Here is a 26,698-nt window from a genome sequence, read left to right on the forward strand (position 1 = left end):
TCTTTGACTCCCTCCCTCCCTCCTTCCTTTCATTTTTGGCTGTGTCGGGTCTCAGTTGTGGCACACAGGATCTTTGTTGAGGCATGTGGGATCTTTTGTCACAGTGCATGGGTTCTTCGTTGTGGTGTGCGGGCTTCTCTAGTTGTGGCGTGCAGGTTTTCTCTTCTCTAGTTGTGGCACACAGGCTCCAGGGTGCATGGGCTCTGTAGTTTGCAGCATGTGGGCTCTAGGTGAGGTGGACAAGCTCAGTAGTTGTTGCACACGGGCTTTGTTGCCCCGGGGCATGTGGGATCCTAGTTCCTCCACCAGGGACCTTACCCACGTTCCCTAAACTGCAAGGTGGATTCTTTTCCACTGGACCACCAGTGAAGTCCCAATGTTGTTGTTTTCAAGAATTAGTTCCAGTGTCTTTTTTTCATCCATAAAGCAGACATTAACCATTGTTCCCTTTTCCTTCTTGAATCCTCACTTCAGCTGAGATAATTTTTCTTCTCCCAGAATATCCTTCAAATCTTTGAAGTGAAATTCTTTTGGTGATAAAATCTGCCCATTTGCCTTAGTAGGAAAATGACATTTTTTTTCCTCCCTCATAATTGAATGTCAGCTTTTCTGGATGTGAAATTCATGGTTAACAGATATTTTCTTTCAGCACATTGAAGGTACTATTCCAGTATCTTCTTTTTAATTATTGTTATTGAGAGGTTAGCAATTAGTCAAATTGCTGTCTAAATTTAGGTACTCTGTATTTTCTGTCTCCCCAATTTTATTTTTAAAGATTTATTTTCATAAAACTGAAATTTATGTTTGACAAATACTATAAATAAAATGCATAACTAATTAGAAAAAAATTACAAGTTTAAAATCTTAACATACAAAAAAAAACCCCTCATAAAATCAGTAAGGAAACATACCAGACTAAAAATTGATAAAGGATGTGAATATTCAACTAACAAATGAGGAAATACAAATAGTCAAAAAAAAACACATGTAAAATGTTTAATATTGCTATTAAGCAATGAAATGTTCAGGTAAATAATGACATATCATTTACTGCTTATCACAATGAGAAAGAATCAAATTTATAATGTCAAGATATAGAAAATTCCATTTTTTAAAACTATTGAAGTATAATTTACATACCATAAAATTCATTTTCCTGGAAATTTTTAATATTTATTTTTCTGTGGTATTTTACAGGGTTACTACCATGTGCATAGGTAAGGATTCCTTTTTATTCATCCTGCTAAATATTTGTTTGGATTCCCAAATCTGTAGATTGATGTCTTTCAAGATTTTGAGATTACTTTTGGTATTATATTTCAACCATTTCCTTTCCTTCATTCTCTATTATCACCTTCTGAACTCTATGTATATTTTATATTTTCTAACTCTATCCTCCATGCTTCTTAACTTTTCATTCATTTTTATGTTTCTGTCAATCTGAGCTGCATTCTGGATTTCTTCAAATAGTTTTATTTGGTTCCCCAATTCTCTCTTCAATTCTATATAATCTGCAATCTAATCCATCTATTAAGTTTTTAAACTTTCAATATTATATTTTACATACCTAAATGTATATATTTAGTTCTTTTTCAAACTATTTGTTCCTCACATATAATTTTCAAGCTTCTTAGTTCTCTAAATATATTACATTTATTTATTTTTATTCTTTTGATAACACCAGGATTTTAAGTCTTTCAGGATCCAACTGTAGTCTCTCATTCCTTAGAATGCCTTGATTCTTATGTTTTTTGGTCAACTTTTATTCTGTATGTGTGACCTGCTAATTTCCTTAGAATTTTATCTGTGAGAAATCTTTGAGATCTAGGTTGAAGTAGAATTCTTCCAGAGAAAATTTACTTCTGTCCATTGCTTAGGTAAACATGCCCATTTTAAAATTGGGTTGCTTTTGCTTCTGGGTTGAAGTTCTTCCTATATTCTGGATATTAAACATTTACCAGGTATGTGATTTGCAAATATTTTCTCCCATTTGGTGGTTACCATTTTACTTTGTTGATAGTGTCCTTAGAGGCACAAAGATTTTAATGTTGATGAAATCCAGTTTATCTAGTTCTCCTTTTGTTGCCTGTACATTTAGTGTCATATTCAATAAAATGCTGCCAAATCTAATGTCATGAAGCTTTTCCCCAATGTTTTCTTCCATGAATTTTATAATTTTAGCTTTCATATTTAGGTCTTGATCTATTTTGAGTTAATTTTAGCATATAGTGTAAGTGTCCAATTTCATTTTGCATGTAAATATCCAATTTTTCCATTACCATTTCTTTCTGAAGACTGTTTTTTCCTCATTGGATTGTCTTGGCACCCTTCTTAAAAATCATTTGACCCTATATGCAAAGGTTTATTTCTGTTTTTTCTGTTTTATTTCATTGGACTAAAAGTCAGACTTAATGCCACTACCACTTTTTTTTCCCCCACTACTACTATTTTGATTATTGTAGCTTGGTAGTAAGTTTGATATCAGGGAGTGTGGGTCCTCCAATTTTGCTGAGGTTTTTTTCAAGACTGTTTTGGCTATTTAGGGTCCCTTTAGAATAGATTTTTTTATTTCTGCAAAACAATATTGCTGTGCTTTGATAGGGATTGAATTAAATCTGCAGACTGCCTTGGGCAATATTAATATCTTAACAATATTAAGTCTTCCAATCCATAAACATGAGTGTATTTCCATTTATCTATGCCTTCTTCAAATTCTTTCAGCAAAGTTTTATAGTTTTCAGTGTACAAGTGTTTCACTTCCTTGATCAGGTTAATTACACAGTATTTTATTTTTTGATGCTATTGTAAATGGAATTGTTTTCATAATTTCCTTTTTGCATTGTTCACTGTTAGTGTATAGAAACAACTGATTTTTACATGTTAATTATATATCTCCAACTGTGCTGAATACATTTATTAGTCCTATTAGATTTTTTTTTGGGGGGTGGAATCTTTAGGGTTTTCTACTTATAAGATCATGTCAAACAGAAACAAATTTACTTATCCTTTCCCAGTTTGGATATCTTTTATTTCATTTTCTTGCCTAATGCTTTGGTTACAACTTCCAGTAGTATGTTTAATGACAGTGGCAAAAGGAGGCATCCTGGACTTGTTCCTGCTTTAGAGGAAAAGCTTTCTCCTTCATCACTGAGCATGACATCAGCTCTGTGTTTGTTTGTTTATTTATTTATTTAAAGATAGCTTCCTTCTATTCCCAGCTTGTTGAGTGTCATTTACATGAAAACATGCTGAATTCTGTCAAATGATTTTTCTGCATCAATTGAGAAGATTTTTTTCCTTTATTAGGCTACTGTAGTTTATCACATTGACTGCTTTTGTATGTTCAGATACCCTTGCATTCTATGAATAAATCCCTCTTGATCATGGTGTATAATATTTTTTTTTTTTTTTCTTTTTTTTTTTTTTTTTTTTTACTTTTTTTTTTTTTTATTTTACAAATTTAATCAGTTATACATATACATATGTTCCCATATCCCCTCCCCTTTGCGTCTCCCTCCCACCCTCCCTATCCCACCCCTCCAGGCGGTCACAAAGCACCGAGCTGATCTCCCTGTGCTATGCGGCTGCTTCCCACTAGCTATCTACCTTACGTTTGGTAGTGTATATATGTCCATGCCGCTCTTTCACTTTGTCACAGCTTACCCTTCCCCCTCCCCATATCCTCAAGTCCATGCTCTAGTAGGTCTGTGTCTTTATTCCTGTCTTACCCCTATGTTCTTCATGACATTTTTTTTTCTTAAATTCCATATATATGTGTCAGCATACAGTATTTGTCTTTCTCTTTCTGACTTACTTCACTCTGTATGACAGACTCTAGGTCTATCCACCTCATTACAAATAGCTCAGTTTCGTTTCTTTTTACGGCTGAGTAATATTCCATTGTATATATGTGCCACATCTTCTTTATCCATTCATCCGATGATGGACACTTAGGTTGTTTCCATCTCCGGGCTATTGTAAATAGGGCTGCTATGAACATTTTGGTACATGACTCTTTTTGAATTATGGTTTTCTCAGGGTATATGCCCAGTAGTGGGATTGCTGGGTCATATGGTAGTTCTATTTGTAGTTTTTTAAGGAACCTCCATACTGTTCTCCATAGTGGCTGTACCAATTCACATTCCCACCAGCAGTGCAAGAGTGTTCCCTTTTTTCCACACCCTCTCCAGCATTTATTGTTTCTAGATTTTTTGATGATGGCCATTCTGACTGGTGTGAGATGATATCTCATTGTAGTTTTGATTTGCATTTCTCTAATGAGTAAAGATGTTGAGCATCCTTTCATGTGTTTGTTGGCTGTCTGTATATCTTCTGTGGAGAAATGTCTATTTAGGTCTTCTGCCCATTTTTGGATTGGGTTGTTTGTTTTTTTGCTATTGAGCTGCATGAGCTGCTTATAAATTTTGGAGATTAATCCTTTGTCAGTTGCTTCATTTGCAAATATTTTTTCCCATTCTGAGGGTTGTCTTTTGGTCTTGTTTATGGTTTCCTTTGCTGTGCAAAAGCTTTGAAGTTTCATTAGGTCCCATGTGTTTATTTTTGTCTTTATTTCCATTTCTCTAGGAGATGGGTCAAAAAGGATCTTGCTGTGATTTATGTCATAGAGTGTTCTGCCTATGTTTTCCTCTAGGAGTTTGATAGTGTCTGGCCTTACATTTAGGTCTTTAATCCATTTTGAGCTAATTTTTGTGTATGGTGTTAGGGAGTGATCTAATCTCATACTTTTACATGTCCCTGTCCAGTTTTCCCAGCACCACTTATTGAAGAGACTGTCCTTTCTCCACTGTACATTCCTGCCTCCTTTATCAAAGATAAGGTGACCATATGTCCGTGGGTTTATCTCTGGGTTTTCTATCCTGTTCCATTGATCTATCTTTCTGTTTTTGTGCCAGTACCATACTGTCTTGATTACTGTAGCTTTGTAGTATAGTCTGAAGTCAGGGAGCCTGATTCCTCCAGCTCCATTTTTCGTTCTCAAGATTGCTTTGGCTATTCGGGGTCTTTTGTGTTTCCATACAAATTGTGAAATTTTTTGTTCTAGTTCTGTGAAAAATGCCATTGGTAGTTTGATAGGTATTGCATTGAATCTGTAGATTGCTTTGGGTAGTAGAGTCATTTTCACAATGTTGATTCTTCCAATCCAAGAACATGGTACATCTCTCCATCTATTTGTATCATCTTTAATTTCTTTCATCAGTGTCTTATAATTTTCTGCATACAGGTCTTTTGTCTCCTTAGGTAGGTTTATTCCTAGATATTTTATTCTTTTTGTTGCAATGGTAAATGGGAGTGTTTCCTTGATTTCACTTTCAGATTTTTCATCATTAGTATATAGGAATGCCAGAGATTTCTGTGCATTAATTTTGTATCCTGCAACTTTACCAAATTCATTGATTAGCTCTAGTAGTTTTCTGGTAGCATCTTTAGGATTCTCTATGTATAGTATCATGTCATCTGCAAACAGTGACAGCTTTACTTCTTCTTTTCCCATTTGGATTCCTTTTATTTCCTTTTCTTCTCTGATTGCTGTGGCTAAAACTTCCAAAACTATGTTGAATAAGAGTGGTGAGAGTGGGCAACCTTGTCTTGTTCCTGATCTTAGTGGAAATGGTTTCAGTTTTTCACCATTGAGGACGATGCTGGCTGTGGGTTTGTCATATATGGCCTTTATTATGTTGAGGAAAGTTCCCTCTATGCCTACTTTCTGCAGGGTTTTTATCATAAATGGGTGTTGAATTTTGTCAAAAGCTTTCTCTGCATCTATTGAGATGATCATATGGTTTTTCTCCTTCAACTTGTTAATATGGTGTATCACATTGATTGATTTGCGTATATTGAAGAATCCTTGCATTCCTGGAATAAACCCCACTTGATCATGGTGTATGATCCTTTTAATGTGCCGTTGGATTCTGTTTGCTAGTATTTTGTTGAGGATTTTTGCATCTATGTTCATCAGTGATATTGGCCTGTAGTTTTCTTTCTTTGTGACATCCTTGTCTGGTTTTGGTATCAAGGTGATGGTGGCCTCGTAGAATGAGTTTGGGAGTGTTCCTCCCTCTGCTATATTTTGGAAGAGTTTGAGAAGGATAGGTGTTAGCTCTTCTCTAAATGCTTGATAGAATTCGCCTGTGAAGCCATCTGGTCCTGGGCTTTTGTTTGTTGGAAGATTTTTTATCACAGTTTCAATTTCAGTGCTTGTGATTGGTCTGTTCATATTTTCTATTTCTTCCTGATTCAGTCTTGGCAGGTTGTGCATTTCTAAGAAGTTGTCCATTTCTTCCAGGTTGTCCATTTTATTGGCATAGAGTTGCTTATAGTAATCTCTCATGATCTTTTGTATTTCTGCAGTGTCAGTTGTTACTTCTCCTTTTTCATTTCTAATTCTATTGATTTGAGTCTTCTCCCTTTTTTTCTTGATGAGTCTGGCTAATGGTTTATCAATTTTGTTTATCTTCTCAAAGAACCAGCTTTTAGTCTTATTGATCTTTGCTATCGTTTCCTTCATTTCTTTTTCATTTATTTCTGATCTGATTTTTATGATTTCTTTCCTTCTGGTAACTTTGGGGTTTTTTTTTTCTTCTTTCTCTAATTGCTTTAGGTGCAAGGTTAGGTTGTTTATTCGAGATGTTTCCTGTTTCTTAAGGTAGGATTGTATTGCTATAAACTTCCCTCTTAGAACTGCTTTTGCTGCATCCTATAGGTTTTGGGTCGTCATGTCTCCATTGTCATTTGTTTCTAGGTATTTTTTTATTTCTTCTTTGATTTCTTCAGTGATCACTTTGTTATTAAGTAGTGTATTTTTGAGCCTCCATGTGTTTGTATTTTTTACAGATCTTTTCCTGTGATTGATATCTAGTCTCATAGCATTGTGGTCGGAAAAGATACTTGACACAACTTCAATTTTCTTAAATTTACCAAGGCTTGATTTGTGACCCAAGATATGATCTATCCTGGAGAATGTTCCATGAGCACTTGAGAAAAATGTGTATTCTGTTGTTTTTGGATGGAATGTCCTATAAATATCAATTAAGTCCATCTTGTTTAATGTATGATTTAAAGCTTGCGTTTCCTTATTTATTTTCATTTTGGATGATCTGTCCATTGGTGAAAGTGGGGTGTTAAAGTCCCCTACTATGATTGTGTTACTGTCGATTTCCCCTTTTATGGCTGTTAGTATTTGCCTTATGTATTGAGGCGCTCCTATGTTGGGTGCATAAATATTTACAATTGTTATATCTCCTTCTTGGATCGATCCCTTGATCATTATGTAGCGTGCTTCTTTGTCTCTTATAATCGTCTTTATTTTAAAGTCTATTTTGTCTGACATAAGAATTGCTACTCCAGCTCTCTTTTGGTTTCCATTTGCATGGAATATCTTTTTCCATCCCCTCACTTTCAGTCTGTATGTGTCTCTAGGTCTGAAGTGGGTCTGTTGTAGACAGCATATATATGGGTCTTGTTTTTGTATCCATTCAGCCAGTCTGTGTCTTTTGGTGGGAGCATTTAATCCATTTACATTTAAGGTAATTATCGATATGTATGTTCCTATTCCCATTTCTTAATTGTTTTGGGTTCGTTATTGTAGGTCTTTTCCTTCTCTTGTGTTTCCTGCCTAGAGAAGGCCCTTTAGCATTTGTTGTAAAGCTGGTTTGGTGGTGCTGAACTGTCTCAGCTTTTGCTTGTCTGTAAAGCTTTTAATTTCTCCATCAAATCTGAATGAGATCCTTGCTGGGTAATCTTGGTTGCAGGTTTTTCTCCTTCATCACTAAATATGTCTTGCCAGTCCCTTCTGGCTTGCAGAGTTTCTGCTGAAAGATCAGCTGTTAACCTTATGGGGATTCCCTTGTGTGTTATTTGTTGTTTTTCCCTTGCTGCTTTTAATATGTTTTCTTTGTATTTAATTTTTGACAGTTTGATTAATATGTGTCTTGGTGTGTTTCTCCTTGGATTTACCCTGTATGGGACTCTCTGTGCTTCCTGGACTTGATTAACAATTTCCTTTCCCATATTAGGGAAGTTTTCAACTATAATCTCTTCAAATATTGTCTCAGTCCCTTTCATTTTCTCTCCTTCTTCTGGAACCCCTATGATTCGAATGTTGGTGTGTTTAATGTTGTTCCAGAGGTCTCTGAGACTGTCCTCAGTTCTTTTCATTCTTTTCTCTTTTTTCTGCTCTGCAGTAGTTATTTCCACTATTTTATCTTCCAGGTCACTTATCCATTCTTCTGCCTCAGTTATTCTGCTATTGATTCCTTCTAGAGTATTTTTAATTTCATTTTTTGTGTTGTTCATCGTTGCTTGTTTCATCTTTAGTTCTTCTAGGTCCCTGTTAAATGGTTCTTGCATTTTCTCTATTCTATTTCCAAGAGTTTGGATCATCTTTTCTATTATTACGCTGAATTCTTTTTCAGGTACACTGCCTATTTCCTCTTCATTTGTTAGGTCTCTTGGGTTTTCATCTTGCTACTTCATCTGCTGTGTGTTTTTCTGTCTTCTCATTTTGCTTATCTTACTGTGTTTGGGGTCTCCTTTTTGCAGGCTGCAGGTTCATAGTTCCCATAGTTTTTGGTGTCTGTCCCCAGTGGCTAAAGTTGATTCAGTGGGTTGTGTACGCTTCTTGGTGGAGTGGACTAGTGCCTGTGTTTTGGTGGATGAGGTTGGATCTTGTCTTTCTGGTAGGCAGGTCCACGTCTGGTGGTGTGTTATGGGGTGTCTGTGGGCTTATTATGATTTTAGGCAGCCTCTCTGCTAATGGGTGGGGTTGTGTTCCTGTCTTGCTAGTTGTTTGCCATAGGGTGTCCAGCACTGTAGCTTGCTGGTCGTTGAGTGAAGCTGGGTGTTGGTTTTGAGATGGAGATCCCTGGGAGATTTTTGCCATTTGCTATTATGTGGAGCTGGAAGGTCTCTTGTGGACCAATGTCCTGAAGTTGGCTCTCCCACCTCAGAGGCACAGCACTGACTCCTGGCTGCAACACCAAAAGCCTTTCATCCACATGGCCCAAAGCCAGGCTGGCGGGGGTGTTGGGGTGCGCACGGACCAGGCACCGGCGGTGGCAGGAGGAGGAAGAGGAGGAGGAAGAGGACCAGCTGAGCGGCGCCTCCCTCCCAACCCACAGGCACTGGCTCCTTGGGGGGTTCCCGGCAGAACTCCAAGACAGGAGGCGAGGCAGCCACACAAGCAACAGCTGCTACGTGGGCCTGGGCTCAATCTGGCTCTCGGGGGCTGGGGCACGGGCAGTCAGGATTGGGAAAAAAGGCAGAAGTGGGGTGCAGAGGGCGGGGCAGAGAGCGTCGAGGTCTAGACGATGGTGTCCAGGGCGCCTAGGGACGCCACCACTTGGATGCCGCTGCCCAGGCTGATGCCGGCGGCCCCTCTCCCTGCCCGGAGGGTGCTGCAGGCGCGGACGCACTGGCCTCACCTAGCTCGCTGGCTTGCTGACCATTCTCCTTTTGAAATAAATGCAAAGATAGAAATTCTTAGCAAAGAAATAGAACCATAAAAAAGCAGCTGAATAGAAATTTTAGAACTGAAAAAATACTGTAACTGTAATTTTAAAATGCACTGGAGGGACTTTCCCGGTGGTCCAGTGGTAAAGACTCTGCCTTCCAATGCAGGGGACGCGGGTTTGATCCCTAGTCGGGGAATTAAGATCCCACATGCTGCGGGGCAACTAAGCCCGTGTGCCACAACTACTGAGCTCGCGCGCCTCAATGAGAGAGCCGGCGTGCTGCAAACTACAGAACTCACGTGCTTTGGAGCTCACGCCACAACTAGAGAAGAGAAAACCCACATGCCACAACTAGAGAGAAGCCCGTGCGCCACAATGAAGAGCCCATGTGTAGCAATGAAAGATCCTCTATGCCTCAGTGAAGATCCGGCATGCTGCAACTAAGACCCAACGGAGTCAAATAAATAAATAAGTAAACAAATATTTTTAAAAATTCAGTAGATAGGCTCAAGGGCAAAATGAAAATGAAAGAGGAAAAATGTTAGTGAACTTGAAAATAGATTAATAAAAACAATCTGAAGAATAGAGTAAAAATGGTTAAAAAAAGTGAGCATCAGAAACCTGTGATATGTTATCAAAAGATGTATAATTCATATCACAAAAGTACCAGAAGAAAATGAGAAAGAGATTGGTGCAGAAAAAGAAAAATCTGAAAAATAGCTAGATTTCCCAAATTTGGTTAAGGACATCAAGTTTACAGATTCAAGAAGCTCTTTTAACCCAAATGTATAAACTCAAAGAAAACCACACCCAGATACATAATAATCAAATTGTTGAAATCAAAAATAAAGAAAAAATATCTGCAAAGCATCCAGAGAAAAAAATCATACATATAAGGGAATATCAATTCAAAAGACTGTGGATTTCTCCACAGAAACCATGAAGCCAGAAGAGAAAAGAAAAACATTTTTTTAAATGCTGAAAGGAAAGAATTGTCAATCCATAATTCTATATCTAGTGAAAATATCCTTCAGGAATAAAGGTAAGATAAAGACATTTCCAGATGAAGGAAAGCATTAAAAGGTTCTGCCAGCAGACTTGCTCTAAGAACTAGAACTCTGAACAAATAACAACACAACAGTGATCAACACTTAAACTTACTATGAATCAACTGTTCTGGGCACTTAAATGGACTAGTTTACTTAATGCAAGAAGGCTTGTACTACTAACACCCTCATTATAGAGATGAGAAAAAAATGATGTTATGTAGCTAGTAACAGAGCAAGAATAGAACCCAAGCAGTCTGAGTTCAGAGATGATGCTCTTAACCTTTACTTGATGCACTTACTTGTACAAAAAAAAACTGGAAAACTGGAAGATATTAAGTTAACCAAGCAGATGAAAATCATTTAAACAGATTTAGTAATTTAAAAAATTATTTTTATTTAATGCTGCTCTCTAGAGATAAAAATAGGAAGGCAAGGCACCAACTTGATGCATTACTTAACCTTGAAAAAAAACTCTATTACATCTAGGATGAAACACTGAGTTATCAATAGTAACCATAACAAGAAACATTTTTTTGAGTACCTACTATGTGTTAGAAATTGTTTTGGGGCTGAGGATATAAAATGAATAAGATAAAGCTGCTGTTCTTAATACAAATTTGGATTTTATACAAATTAGGTAAAACAGACAAGAAAGTAAATAATTACAATATAGCACATGTTATAATATAAGCATGTACAAAGCTACAAGTACATACAAGGTAAAAATGCTAAAGAAAGGAAGCATCAATCTAATCATGGCTGTTTAAAATTTTTTTTAAAATGATTTGAAAAGCACCAAAAAATAAACAGTAAGGGAAATAGTCTACAATTCCCTTTTCCACACCTCATGCCAACTACTATCTCTGTTTCAAATTTGTAAATAAACTCTCAGTTCAATAGGTAATGAACATAAAGAAAAGCCAGAAGAATCTGGCTGTGTATACCACGTGTATATAGAATCTGCTTGTGTATACTATGCTGTGTACGCTTTAGTTTCCAAAGCCTTCAGCCTAAAGATGATGGACTTATTCTAAAATTACTTAAAATTTATTCCAAAATATTTAAAATCAGCTCTTGCTAACTTATTTCCCACTCACTCAGCAGTTCACTGCTCAGTAATTATGCGGATTCAGAAGGCAGCGGAGAAATTAATCCAGAAAAATCTTTCAATAAGGCGAAAGTGCTATTTCTATATTAGATCAAGAAAGCTATATTCAATTTAAAGAGTTACCTTAGCAGTTGTAAGGAACAAGTTCTCCATATAAACTGGGGATCCTGAAGGTAAGGACCATTTCTTACTTTTCTTTCCATACTTACATCCTTAATAGTTAATATAAGGCCTGGCAAATAGAGTATTATTATGTCTGTTGAATTAGATTTTTATTATAAAATAATTAACAAGAGATAACGTTTAATTCTTTCTTGACTATATTCCTTGAATGCCAAGAAAGAGTTCTTTCTTTTTTTTTTTTTTTTTAACGTGGTACGCGGGCCTCTCAATGTTGTGGCCTCTCCCGTCGCGGAGCACAGGTTCTGGATGTGCAGGCCCAGCAGCCACAGCTCACGGGCCCAGCCTCTCCGTGGCACGCGGGATCCTCCCAGACCGGGGCACGAACCCGTGTCCCCTGCATCGGCATGCAGACTCTCAACCACTGCGCCACCAGGGAAGCCTAAGAAAGAGTTCTTTTATGTTCAAAGACTACTACTTAATTCCATAGAGAAAAGGGACCAAATGTGACCTTTGATCTACAGTCAGGTAATATAAGTAAGGGTTAAAAAAAGAACAGCATAGGGCTTCCCTGGTGGCGCAGTGGTTGAGAGTCTGCCTGCCGATGCAGGGGACACAGGTTTGTGCCCCGGTCTGGGAAGATCCCACGTGCCATGGAGCGGCTGGGCCCGTGAGCCGTGACCGCTGAGCCTGCGCATCCGGAGCCTGTGCTCCGCAACGGGAGAGGCCACAACAGTGAGAGGCCTGCGTACCGAAAAAAAAAAAAAGAACAGCATAAAAGAATCAATGTGAGTTCATTAAAGACCAGCATGGATTTTTAAATTTAAAATCTCTATCAAGCTACTTTAGTTATTTTTTTGCTCTTATTAAAATGAAATGTTATAATATAGTATCTGTAATAGGAAAGAAAATACAGTTAACTAATGACCCATTCACATTTCCCTGTAGCTGTGTTTCAAGTGGCTGACATTTATGGCATACAAACTTAGTCTAAGTAACAGAAAGAGCATTATAACTCATATTCTATGCATTCAATAGATGTATTTACTTTTATATTCATATTGCATACAGGATCAATAAATGGCTATAAATAATGATTGTGAAACCCTGCAATTATAAAGTTGCTGTGTATTTTCTAGATTGCTCTGAAATCAACTGTATTAATCAATGGTCATTAAATCAACAGATTCTCACTAAGTTGGTATTTCTGTCTTTAACCTAAGTGATGTATGTTGTTCTCATTAAAGGGGATTTTAATCTAAGAATTGCTAAAATAATAACAAATAAATAACTAAACCATCAAATTGAGGATGGATGTCACCATCTAGGTCAACAAAGGCATAGTTTTAAATATACTAATTTAATATACTAGTAATATATTATTGATTGAGCTTCTTTTCATGACCACACATCAATATGCCTATTTACAAATTGAAATAAAGCTCCTAACTTGTATAAACTTATTAAAAAAGACTCTACTGCTTAGTTTTACTAAATTAGTATTTAATGACAACTAAGGGAAATTAATTGATGATTATAATCACACACAGAAAGAATATTTTACATCTTAATAAACTGGACTCTTCTTGGGGTTATAATTGATAACTTTTAGCAGTAATACAATATTTTCTAAAAGTTTCAACACGATACGCAAAAACAAACAAGCAAACAAAAAAAGAACTTGAAAGAAACTGTGGCCAATATTTAACTAGACAGGATACTGAGACTCATAACGCTGGGAAATAAGGGGGGCAAAATTAAGTGGTATGACTGGAGTTTCTTAGGTTTATCAATCTATTGTAGTGATTAGTGGTATGGAATTAATTTTCTTTGCAACATGTTGGTGACTTTCTTACCTAGAGAGCATGCCCAGAGGTGTAACATTAAGTGATCCCATCAGCATTGCCAGGGCCATCCCTGGCGCTTCCCGTTCTATTACTTCTTTTGTGGCCTGTAATTAAAGATTAAATAGCAGACTGAGTGAAATTAACCAAAAATAAGGAAGGCAGAGTAGTAAAATTAACTTAATTATAAATCATGCTATCTATAAACCATACTTAGTTCTCCAAATATTTTTTTTAAGGCATCAAGACTCAATTCTTTGGGACCACTGAATAAAAGCTGAGGACCAGACCATCAAAGGAGCTTTTACATTAGCAGACCTTTCTTATCCCTTACAATTCATAAGTATTTAATAGAAATCTCATCTTGCCTAATAACCTATATTTTAAAATTAAGCCTCAGATTGCTATAAGAGCTCAACAGATTTTCACAGAATAAGAAATCTGGGTAGTTTTCTTTGTCTATTACTCTTGAAATAATTAGTCCACAAAAACCCAAGATCACCTTGTATCTCTCCTAGCTCTATGATTTTATGATATAATAAATGGAACTCAAGAAATCATCAAGTCAACTTTCCCCATAAATTGGGGAGAAGAAAAACTCTAGATTTACCATTTCCATATCTTCGATATAAATGAACTATCTGATTGTTTTTAAAAAAGAATTAATGAAGTGATAGGCTTCAACTATATAATAGAAGTTTTAAGATAGGGCATTCTTAAGACAAGTGTGGTTAAACCTCAAATAAGGTACTGAAGGAGGCAAGAAAATTTCATTTTCCAAAGGTCAATGAAAATAGGCATATATTTATCATAATGTGATGGTTAAGATATGTTTTAGGCTAAAGTTGGGAGTGAAACACATGATTTAATCCATTTCTAATCCTCTTTCTACATATGTAGCAGGTTACAATAACTGGGAGCAACACAGGAAGAAAGCTTGCAAAATAAAGTATTACAGTAAATAAGAAGAAAGGCAAACAAAATAAAAAGTAAGTTATGGAAAAATATAGTGAAAGATTGATAGTTCAATATTTCCTTAGAAGTCGAGTGATCATCCTAAGTAAAATCACTATTCTAGGCAAAATTTAGGTTGGTAAATGTCTCATCTAGCCTAATAACCTAAACTTTAAAATGAAGCCTCAGATTGTCATAATAGCTCAATAGATTTTCAAAGAGTAAGAAATCTGGGCAGAGCAGTTAAAATGCAGCAAGTATGTGTTACATGCCAGCTGATGTTATAAATAAACTTTTAAGATGCATATAAATTAGTTAATCCCTTATAATTATATAGAATAAAGGATTACTGGAATTGATGTAATCTACTGGTTCACTGAATCCCAGCATAATGCAATATTTAACAATGTCAGAAATTTTAAAGGAAAATTAACACTACCATAATGCTTTTCAATAAAACCTGCTTTAAAAATAAAGGGCCAGCAGGAAAGAGAAAAGGACATTCTTAAATTTCTAAGTTTGGGAGTTAACTACTTTCATTAAAATATCAATATATAGCTGAAAATTGTTGAGCTAGTGTTATATATAATCTTTCCCATGTTTTCCAAATTTAATAAATCCGGTATGATTTTGAGGTCTCCTGAGAAGAAACACTATTTCCATGTTAAAATTGCTTCACTGAAGTTTACAACTTCTTACGGACCTTAAAATCTTAGAGCCCTAAAAATCAACAAAGGGATGTTACTGAGAACAATCTTAAAACAGTTCTTTGTATAGGGTTAATATTGATTTCATTATCTTTTTGAAAAAGTCACCTAAGCAATGCCTGACATTTAATGAATTTGAGGGTCCATATAAAGATGATATACTCCAAAGTATAGTAGCACACGTTATTTAAGGACAAAGGAAGAAAATATCAACAGAAGTGACAGAGGAAGTCTTTCACTTACATACTTCAAAGCACAGCATTTATCCATCCATACAACAAATACTTATTAAGCACCTACTATGTACTAGGTGGTATTCTACGCAATGATGTTGCAGTAGTGAGTAAAACTTGTAAGAGCGTGTAAACTCACTGTTATCTAGTACATGAAAAACTCAATTGACAAATTACATATGAGAATTGTCTAAAAGAAATGTAATTCATTCATTTTTCGAGATCCTCTAAAATATACCGTTGGATTTGGCCAGACCACAGTGGTCTACCTGAAAAGGCCCATCCACTTTTAAAAGAATTGTTTTACTGGACTTTGCTTTTATGGTATGCAGGTGGATACAATTAAATGGCTCAGTGAAACTCATATTTATTTTAGCTAGTATTTGAGACCATTGCTCACCACACTGTACTGAGGTCCTCTTTAGGAGGACCTGTAGGAGAAATTTCCTCTTAAGTATTACAACTAGGAATGGGGTACACTTCTGTGATACCAGTTTGTTTTTAAAATTATGATGACTGTGAATCAAGTTACCCTTGAGAAGAGAGACAAATTTATGAATATTTTTTTAGTAGGCTTACTGAATACAACCCAATTTCATCTTATTTTTCCTTGCCATATTTTTCCATATTTATCTTATAAAAAGTTCTGATGTATTTTATGTATTTGGCTAAACCATCTTAAATACTTTTTAGGGTATAAGTAAATATATGGATAATAGATGGATGAATGAATGTATGTATTCTTACACAGGGGTCTTCATCTTTTTCCAAACATAATTTAGGGAGGACAGTTAATTCTTTCTGAAGACCTTCTAGACAATGTTGGCCTATAGACATAAATCTTGTACAGCATAGAACATAAGAGGAAAATATATATTGTGGTGATGCCACTAAAAGGCATTGGTGTTGACAGGGGTGAATGAGGAGGGCAATCCTCTCCAGGACTAGACACAAAGCAACCCTTTTGCTATATATTCCTAAATAATGCACAAATATAGTCTTTCTTACATCTATATCAAATATATCTTTTCCATAAAACATCAGAACCATTCTGTTTACTTTTTATTTTCTCTTCTTCTGTTTGCTGTAGCAAAAAGATCACCATCTGTGAAGTCAGAGAATACCACCATACAATTAAGGTCTGGAGAGTAAGGACTGGATCTGTTGAAGCACCTACCATAGTGTCCAACATACAGAACATGTACTCAATAAATATTTGTTGAATAAAGGAGTGAATAAATGAACCAATATAGGCTTGAAACCCAGCTTTATCACTTAGTTGCTCTGTGAATTAGAACAAAATATTTAATCTCTCTGAGCTTCAGTGTATTTATGAATAAAATGGAGCTAATAATAAAGCATACCTACATTTTATGAGAATTAAATGATGTAAGTAAATCACCTAGCATAGAGTAGGTATTCAATACATGTCAATTTTCTCTATGCCTCTGCTTTCCAATTGTTACATCCTTGCAGTTTTGATTATACCAGTTAAAAAAGAGAAATAATAGAAAAATCCAGAAACCAAACCTAGAAACAGTGGTTGAGAACCAAAGATGAGGGGAAAGAGAACAGAGAGCAAGAACCTAAATGTAAGAACATTGGCAAGTTGGGGGCAGGAAGAAGAATACTGAAATAATGGTATCTAAAGGGAAGAAACAGCCAAACGAGATGGAAATTGGAAGATGGACAGGAGTGCAAGAGCTGGGTGAAAACATCTGTAAACTGTAAATGGAGAGGCTCAACTAGAAGGCAAAGAGCAAGAGAATAAAAGTTAGTTTAGAATAAAATGAGAAAAAACGATCTAACTTACTAGAAAATCCAAACAGAAGAGTGGTTTTAACAAATGTAGCTTTATTCCTTCAATCATATACATTAGGATGACAAGCACAGATAAATGAAGGTTATCAGTACTTGTTAACAAGTGGATAATAAGCAATCATTATCAATGGACTATTCATAATCAATGGCAAAAAAGATGCTATTAGAAATTTGAAATCCTTTTTCTTAATTAGTTTCATTCCATTTTCCACTTTTTTTATAAGTTATTAATTTGATTACCAAATTCTGTTTTTCCTTGAGCAACAGTAGAAATTTATATTCTTACTTCAGATATAACCTTTTTTCGACTAGTAGATTCCAAAATAATGAGGTTTAATTGGATTTAGCTATACTCTTTAAATAAGACATTTTATTTTTAACTTCTAAATACTTTCTAAACTTTGAAGGTTGCAATCTCCTATGCAAAATCACTTATTGTGATTTTTTCTTTTACCCTTGACACTTTGAAGATAACATGAAAGTCAGAAAGATGCTTCAAAGACTGCTCAAGTTGCAAAAAAGGGTGTCATAAACAATGATTCTATAGCCCAGGGAACTTGTCAATGAAGTTCAGGTCCATTTTTAACCTTCATAGGAAAAATTACCTTAAAGAACGTTATTGCTAAAAGTCAATGATATTTAAGTATGCACAGGACACACAATAGTTAAATGTAAATGTGAAGAAATTTCTTGTATGCATGGTGGTGGTGAAAAATCACTTAGTATAGTGCTTTTACTTAGTTTTATAGACATACTTTTATTAACAGGTATAGTTTATGCATTAATATTTACATGCTTGTTACTTGACCATGTAGATTTAATACAATTTCCTCCTAACAACTACTACAGTGCCCTCTGCTGATTAAATAATCTTAAATAACAAAGAGTATCTTTGAAACACTATCTAATGGGTACTAATAACCTTGTTAAGCCATCAAGGTGGGATATGATTAGAGCAGTGGTTCTCAAACTTTAGTGTGCATCAGGATCTCCTAGAAATCTTGTTAAATGCTGATTGCTGGGCCATACCCAGAGATTTTGATCCAGAATGTCTGGCTAGGGTCTCAAATTTTGCATATCTAACAAGTTTCCAGATTATGCTTGTGATGCTGGTCAGAGGACTACACTTTGAAAAACAGACTGCAGATAGAAGGAATGAGGTAGATTCATGATAATGTACACAACTTGTTCTAATATTCATAATCACCTTATATTCAACTTTGTAAAACAGATTGAAATAAGTGTGAGGATCCTTCATCGAAGCAAAATATAGACCTAGTGAGGAGATAAATTAGGTAAAAATAGGCAGTTTCATGCCAGCCAATCAAACTTTCCTGACTCTATCCATTAACGTCAGCCACGTACATTTTCTTGACTCAAACACATAAATTTTATTTTACACTTTAATACAAGGTTATAATAAACAAACAATTCAGATCTTGTCCCTATAAGTATCCTATGGTACAGAGAAGCTATCTTTAATATATTTTTTTCTCAGGACTATACATGATGAATAAAATTTACATAGATGACTAACTCATAGGGATGTTCAAGGAACACCAGCTATAAATTTACTCTTTTCTCTCCTCATTTAAGAAGCAGAGCAGAGTGGAAGTAAGAGTCGCAGTATTATAAGGGCAGTCTTTAATTTATTCCAATTAATTAAAAACATTCATATACAGATTTTGTTAATTTTATATTACTAATTACAAACACCTTTCAACTAATCATGTCATTGTATCATAACAGTGTGACTAAGTGGTTAAAGACTACTGCTACAAAGAAGAAGCTGCAACTAAGTAATGAAAATAGTTATTCCAGTTTTACTTGAGATATATGAATGCACTGGTAATGTATTTCTCTTCCTTGGAGCTTTAGCCTTCTTAAATATTTACATCTTTTTCCACTCTCGGAAGAAGCAGAAAGCTTTTCAAAATGGAGATACTCCATTTTGTTTTTCAGTTAAAGTGGTACAATATTTAAGTAAGATCTGGTTATAATGAAAGATCAAAGGAGACAGTATAATTATAGAGAAACAAAAAAATAAAAATAAAAATAAAAATTTAAGTACTCCAGGCAATTTCATCGTCCATTCCATTCAACAAACATGTACTCTGCAGTGAGCATGAGATGCTGAGTGAAGACTCTACTGTTTCCATTGCTCATCTCAACCCTTATTAAATAACCAAGTTGAGTATATATATAGCAGTGAGTACTCCAAATTTTTATAATTTCTTTACCCAGTGAGTATTTTTTCATATTATTTTCCTCATTTATCTAAATATTGATAGTCAAATTATCAAACAAAAAATCAGGGAACTCAAATGAGTGAATTAATTTTTATAAGAGATTTTCACAAGAATAGCACTTATCTTTACAGTCTACTTATAAATTGTACTATTTTATATCTCATTCCAGGAAAAGGTGAGAAAATAGTGGTATTTCTATGGATTATTAGCATTTTTATATATGTATTATACTTTTATTCATTTTTGGCACTATGTGAAAAATAATAAAGTTCTCCTTTATTGTAGGTTGTTGGTTACATGTCCTTTAATCTATAGAGAAGAAAATGTTATTCATTCATGTTCTTCAAAAGTTGATATATAGATATGGAAAAAAATCCTCTTTCTCAAATCTGAAGAAAGATGAAGTAGAAAGATGATCCAATCTGAAACTGTACTGAAAGGCTGTTGTCTGGTCACTTAACTGGTGAATGTATAACCCAGCTTCTTTACTCCAGCTACTTTGGAATTTTGGTTTTTTAATGTAATTAGTGGTGTATAATATAAGTAGAAACATAAGAGCTACCTAAAAAAATCTATACATTGGATTTCCACTCTATTGATGGTCACACATAATTACTTTGTTTACTTAAAGCAGTGTAAGTTTTTAATGTTCATATAACAATATAATTTAAGCCATTCTTAAACATCTTAATTGAGAATAAAGGAAATAAGCTCCTACTTTAGACTTATAAATACTATTTGCAAATGACTCACTGCCAATTGATTTTAGAAAATCTAAAACTTTGCTCTTTTGCCTTAAGATACAATAATTCTCACTGGTGGCCTCTTTAGAAAGTATCCACATTAGAAACACGTAATTATCACATCTGAAGTTCTCTTGCAACAAAACTAGATTCTCACCAAAACAGACACATGTGAAAAAGTGAGAGGAAGAAACAGGTGAGGTAAAGGAAACAGTGAGTGGAAGAACTGCTAAGAAAAGAGAAAAACCAAAAACAGCTCATTCCTATTTTAAATATTATTATAAGGTGTTGCATTTTGTCTTCTCATACCACCCTCAGTTTTAAAATTACAGGCCAACTGAGAAAGATGGAAATGAGTACAGTACTTCCTAAAAGCAAAGAAATCCAATATTGCTGTTGTCTTGCGATAAGCTTAACTTAGTAGAAGTTATAATAGTAAAGATGACACGTTAAGTATTTGGAGGCTATGACATGCTGTAGCTTGAATTAAATAACTTGTTCTCTTACGCTTTTGCTCATCTAAAGATGGATTTTAAAGCTACTAACCTCTCACTTTATGATCAGGCTTTTTATTCACCATCTATAACCTAATAGTCCTTCATTATTCACATATTAAATAAATATAAGCTTTTGTTCTTATGCCTCCAGAAATTTATCCATCTCTCCGTTTCCCGTTTGTAAAAAGGGGTAATAATATTTGTTATCCATCTTATAAAACTAAATTGTTAACACTATAAAGCAATTTTAGTTAACTAAAAGGATGTCATAATATTTATAATGCTAGTATGATAACATTATATACAACATAAATTTATAATGCTGTGAAAAAGCTCTTATTTCTCTTATTGCACTGGAGAGCTAAACATGAATACTATTATTTAGCAACATAATTTAAGAATAGGAGAAATATTCACATCAGAATGTTTTATTTATGGTGCCTTTCTTACAAAACATCTATAGATATTCTCTGTTTAAACATAACATATTCCTATATTACATAATACAGAGGAGACATATTATCTTTTTGTAAGTGAAGAAATAGACACACTAATAAATTCTATGAATAATGCAAAGCCACACAGTAAATCAATAAAACTTAGGCCTGTAGGCTCCAATTCTGAAGTTAATCCATTAAATCTATTATATGTTTTCAGTTTACAAGGTATTACACCCTATTCAGACATAGGAAGGATCTTTGTACTTTGCTTAAATGCGATAGAACATAAAAATGCTCAGTATCATTCCTAACACGTAGCAAGTGCCTAACAAATGTTGAATACTATGATTTGTACTAAAACAAAAGTCTAAAGTCACTTATGTCATACAAGTTGCTGTAATGGACTACAGTCAAAGCAACTGTGAAAACTGAATAGTTCTACCAGAAGCAGTACAGAAGTTATGGGCACGTTTGTTTTTGAATGTGTGTGAATTACCAGATGTCTGAAGAATGCAATATGCTAGCAATAATCTTGAAAACTTAATGAAGATTTATCAAGAAACAGCCGTTTTGGAGATACCAATGACCAGGAATATAGCCTTGGACATTACCATAAAACCTCCAAAGTTAACTGGGAAAAGAAAATGAGAAGATTATAAATATATTTTGAAGAAAAAGAACGAACAGCACCTCCTGCATTTATGCTTTCACCTAAGTCCAATAGAAAACAGCTATGTAATTACATACGTAAGCAAAGATGAAAAAATATAAGTATCCATAACTACTTGTGGTAAATAAATTGTTCAAATTGGTAAGCCAAATAAGTTTATATAATTTTAAAAATTTCCATAACAACCATACATTACAAATTAAGGCTGCGAAAACAACATCAGCCTCACAACAAGTCAGAATGGACTTAGACCCAGGATGTTGTAAAATAGGGGAACGCAAAGAGGCAACATTTGATGCAAGTTAATGCCTGCTGCTCATGCTAAACAGAGGGGTCTTATCATAATCACTTAAAATCAACAATATTATACTTTATAGTAGAAAGTCTGAAAGTAGAAAGTTTGCAGTAGTCTCTCAAAAAAAGGAATGAAAAATAAAAAATAACTCAGTGAGTTATAACCTGGAAGACATATAAAAGGAAGAACACATTATTTATTAAATAAAATTGATATAAGTCAAATGAAAGAAAATCTTTACCTTTATTATAATGGAAGAAAAATCTCTTAACAAGGACTTAAAAATAATGAGAGGTCCAATTTTTAAAAACTGTTCTAAAGAGTTGCAGCTATCCTTTGCCAATGAAAAAGGTAAAACTGTAGGAATGCAAAAAAGATCAAAAAACTTCTTGAAAAGTTAAATAACAGCTCTTATATACACTCTTATTTGAAAGATAAAAGAAATATTTTATTCTATAATTATGAGATTCTTCCATGGAATCATAACTTACATATTTGTGTGTGTGTGTGTATACCCTTGTGTATACACACACACGTATACTTTTTTGGTATGGAACTTAGAGCTGATATCTTAGAATCAGGATCTATAGTTTAAGCTCTGAAGATCACAAAATCTTTTCAGAACATCCAGACTATGGTGCTTAGAATAAGGTAGTTCACTATCCAAATAAAGCCTATGTTGCCTTCAAGTCTGAGATTTACAAGTCAAAATAGAGTCCATCCTTGAACAAAACAATTACACTTCATAAAACTGAGGATAATGTATATGTGTGTGTACACACAAGTACATGTCTTAGAACTGGAGTTGAGTTCTTTAGGTTAGGGCTATAAGCAACTGAATAGTTGACTTTATTAGGGCAGCTGGTGGGAATGGGGAGGAAGAAATTGGTTCTATCTACCACCACTAAACAAATCCCATCACCTAGTCAGAATGAATAGAAATGACCATTTCTACTAACACACAAACAACATACACAAAAATATACACACACACTCCTGAGGCTGCTCATTTACAACACTGCCTCTTTCAATGCTACCTTGATGTTCATTTTAGCCCAATTATATGCTTTAGAAATTGTACCCCTAAGTGTAGTTCAGCATACGGTAGGTCCAAACCAAATTCACAAGAATCAACAAACAAAGGATATAAAAAATTCATGTTTATAAAACAAACCTGAAAGATTTGGTAACCAGATAGGTAATTATGAACAGAGTTAACTCAGATCTTCTCTTCACATAATAAAAATTAAGTATGCAAGAGTAGAAGGTGCCCAAAGTAGGAACATTAACTGGGGCAGATGGAAGTTGACATTTTGCTCAATCAATACTGTAATGGGAAGGGCAGACGTCTATACTTAACCAAGTTTGTCTCTAGAGAAAGGAAAGAAAACAAAGAAGTAGGTGGGGATGTGGAGAGGGGCAACATCAGATTCTGTCGTGTCCTGGTTTCCCAGAGTCGTCTTTGTTTTTTCCTTCTTCTTCTTTTTTGAACACAAGTTTCCCAGAAGTTATCAGACTTTGTAGAATTTTCTGTGAATAATTTTCAGATACCACCACTTCTGCAAATTCTCTATTTTTTAAAAGCTTTTTATGTTACAACATGATGGGTCCACTTAAGGAATATTCTCCTAAATCCTTCTGACCTGTCTCTGATCTCCAGGAGCAATGACAAGAAAACATCAAAGAGAAACAGCAGTTGTTTAAACTTGGAAGGAATCATTAAAAAAGAACGAAATTATAGTATTAATTTCCAGCATCTCAAAATAAATGTGGCCTAAATCAATCAGGGCAAATGTAGATTTACTCCTAAAATTATTTATTAAAATGGAGATTAGGTCTTAGTTACTCTGTGTCATTGGTAGAGGTAGGTTAGGAAGCTAAATAAATAGTAATTAATAGAAATCCAAAACATTAAAGACTATTTAAAGCAGTAAAGACTATTTAAAGCAAAGGACACACTCCTGGGCATATTTAAAGCAGTAAAGACTAGTTAAAGCAAGGGACACACTGTTGGGCATATATCCGGCAAAGACAAAAACTCTAATTTGAAGTTCATGGCAGCACTATTTACAATAGCCAAGACATGGATGCAACCTAAATGTCCATCTACAGAGGAATGGATAAAGATGTGGTATGTGTGTGTGTGCATAATGAAATATTAATCTGCCATAAAAAGAATGAAACATGATAGACCTAGAGATTATCATACTAAGTAAATCAGATAAATACAAATATCACATGATATCACATATGCTGGAATCTAAGAAAAATGATACAAATGAAATTATTTACAAAACAGAAATAGACTCACAGACATATTGATAGAAAACAAACTTATGGTTACCAAAGGAGAAAGGGGGAGGAATAAATTAGGAATCTGGGATTAACAGATACACACTACTATATACAAGATAAATAAACAACAAGGACCTATTGTATGGCACAGGGAGCTATATTCAGTATCTTGTAATAACCTATAAAGGAAAGGAATTTGAAAAAGAATAGATATATATATATCTGTAAGTATAACTGAATCACTTTGCTGTACACCCGAAACATTGTAAATCAACTATACTTCAATAAAAAATACAAAAAAATAAAGCAAGGGACAAATGATATGATATGACACAATAATTATCATAATTGAAAAGTAACCTCAAAATTACTTAGATGCTACTTCATAGAAATATGAGACACTATATTGTTTTCAATCTAGTATGATATATTCTGGGCATAAATCTTTACAGATAAAGGGAAACTGCTTTTGGTTAACTATGGATAACTTTGACATGAGTCTCAGAAATCAGTGAGTTTTCAATGCTGGCATATTAAGATCATTGTATGGATTCCTCTCAAGATTTTTCAAAGTTTACCAATTAAATAAAACAGTAAAATTATTATAAGTGAGAAGCAAAATTACAATGTGGGAGAAGCATAGCTTTTTTTTTTTTTTTTTTTTTTTTTTTCGGTATGCGGGCCTCTCACTGTTGTGGCCTCTCCCGTTGCGGAGCACAGGCTCCGGACACGCAGGCTCCGGACGCGCAGGCTCAGCGGCCATGGCTCACGGGCCCAGCCGCTCCGTGGCATATGGGATCCTCCCAGACCAGGGCACGAACCTGTATCCCCTGCATCGGCAGGCGGACTCTCAACCACTGCGCCACCAGGGAGGCCCAGAAGCATAGCTTTTAATATATTATTTTTACTATTTAAAATATACTATTTTTATTACATGATGGAAGAGTTTTATTTATTTTTTAGGGATGTCAAATAAAACACAGGATATCCATTTAAATTTGAATTTCATATAAATAGTGAATAATTTTTAGCTTAAGTACTCCCTAAATATTGAATGGGCATATGTATGCTAAAAACATACCCATTTATCTGAAATTCAGATTTAACTGGGAGTCCCGTATTTCTTTCCTTCCTTTCTTCCTTTCTTTTTTCCCTCCCTCTCTACCTGCCTCCCTCCCTTCCTTCATTTCTTCCTTCCTTCTTCCCTCCCTCCCTCCCTTCCTGTTTTATTAAAGTACAGTTGATGTACAATATTATATAAGTTACAGGTGTAAAATACAGCAATTCACAATTTTTAAAAGTTATACTCCATTTATAGTTATTATAAAAGTTGGTTATATTCCCTGTATTGTACAATATGTCCTTGTAGCTTATTTTATACATAATAGTTTGTACCTCTTAGTCCCCTACCCCTATTTTGCCCCTTCCTCCCCCGCCCTCCCCATTGGTAACCACTAATTTGTTCTCTATGTCTCTGAGTCTGCTTCTTTTTTGTTATATTCACTAGTGTGCTATATTTTTTACATTCCCCATATAAGTAATAACATGATGGAGGATTTTAAAAAATTGTTCCTCAAAACATCAAAGTGAGAAGGCAGGTAGCAGTAGAAAAATAGAAAGTATTAAATATATTAGGAAGAGAAAATAATACAATATTTAGATATTTAATTGTTTTGAAATATAACTGTTTCATTTTAATATTAGTAAAGAAAGTCAAACATGATTACTAAGTTTGAAGCATCTAAGATATTTTCATTCAGGAAAACATTTTGTAACTTTTAATACAAACCACAAATGTAATAGGTACATGGTATCCTATGTAATAGGTACACGGTATCCTATGATAATACTGTTGTCCTGACCTAATGAATATGGTCTAACTGCTCTCTATCCAAAATTTTAGAACAAGTTTTTGTAGTATATTGTGAACCTCAAAATAAACACTTCACACATGTATGTCACAAAATGAAACCCTGTACAAAATAATTTCCAATATAACTTCTTTAATACTTTTAAGATATTATTCTATTATCTATTTTATTCCAATGTTGTTTAAAAGCCTGCTGTCATTCCTATATAAGTGATCTGTCCTTTCTCTCTGACTACTTTTAAAATCTTCTCAGTTATTTTGGTTCTAAAGTTTTACTTTTATGTGTTTAGGCATCAATTTATTTTACTTATCCTTCTTGAGATACACTATTCC

The 26,698-nt window shown here is 34.6% G+C and overlaps 1 protein-coding gene across 3 annotated transcripts in view; it reads right to left on the reverse strand.

Moving 5' to 3' along the window:
* The window catches only part of GPHN (gephyrin), a 609,285-nt gene that overhangs the window by 280,888 nt on the left and 301,699 nt on the right, over positions 1-26,698 (reverse strand). For all 3 annotated transcript variants that reach the window (XM_060095976.1, XM_060095978.1, XM_060095977.1), the window contains exon 5: positions 13,604-13,698. In XM_060095976.1, the coding sequence (XP_059951959.1) occupies positions 13,604-13,698 (95 nt within the window). The remainder of the gene's footprint in view (positions 1-13,603; positions 13,699-26,698) is intronic.

This window comes from Mesoplodon densirostris, chromosome 4, assembly GCF_025265405.1.
Source record: "Mesoplodon densirostris isolate mMesDen1 chromosome 4, mMesDen1 primary haplotype, whole genome shotgun sequence".
In the NCBI taxonomy this organism is placed as follows: Eukaryota; Metazoa; Chordata; class Mammalia; order Artiodactyla; family Ziphiidae; genus Mesoplodon; species Mesoplodon densirostris.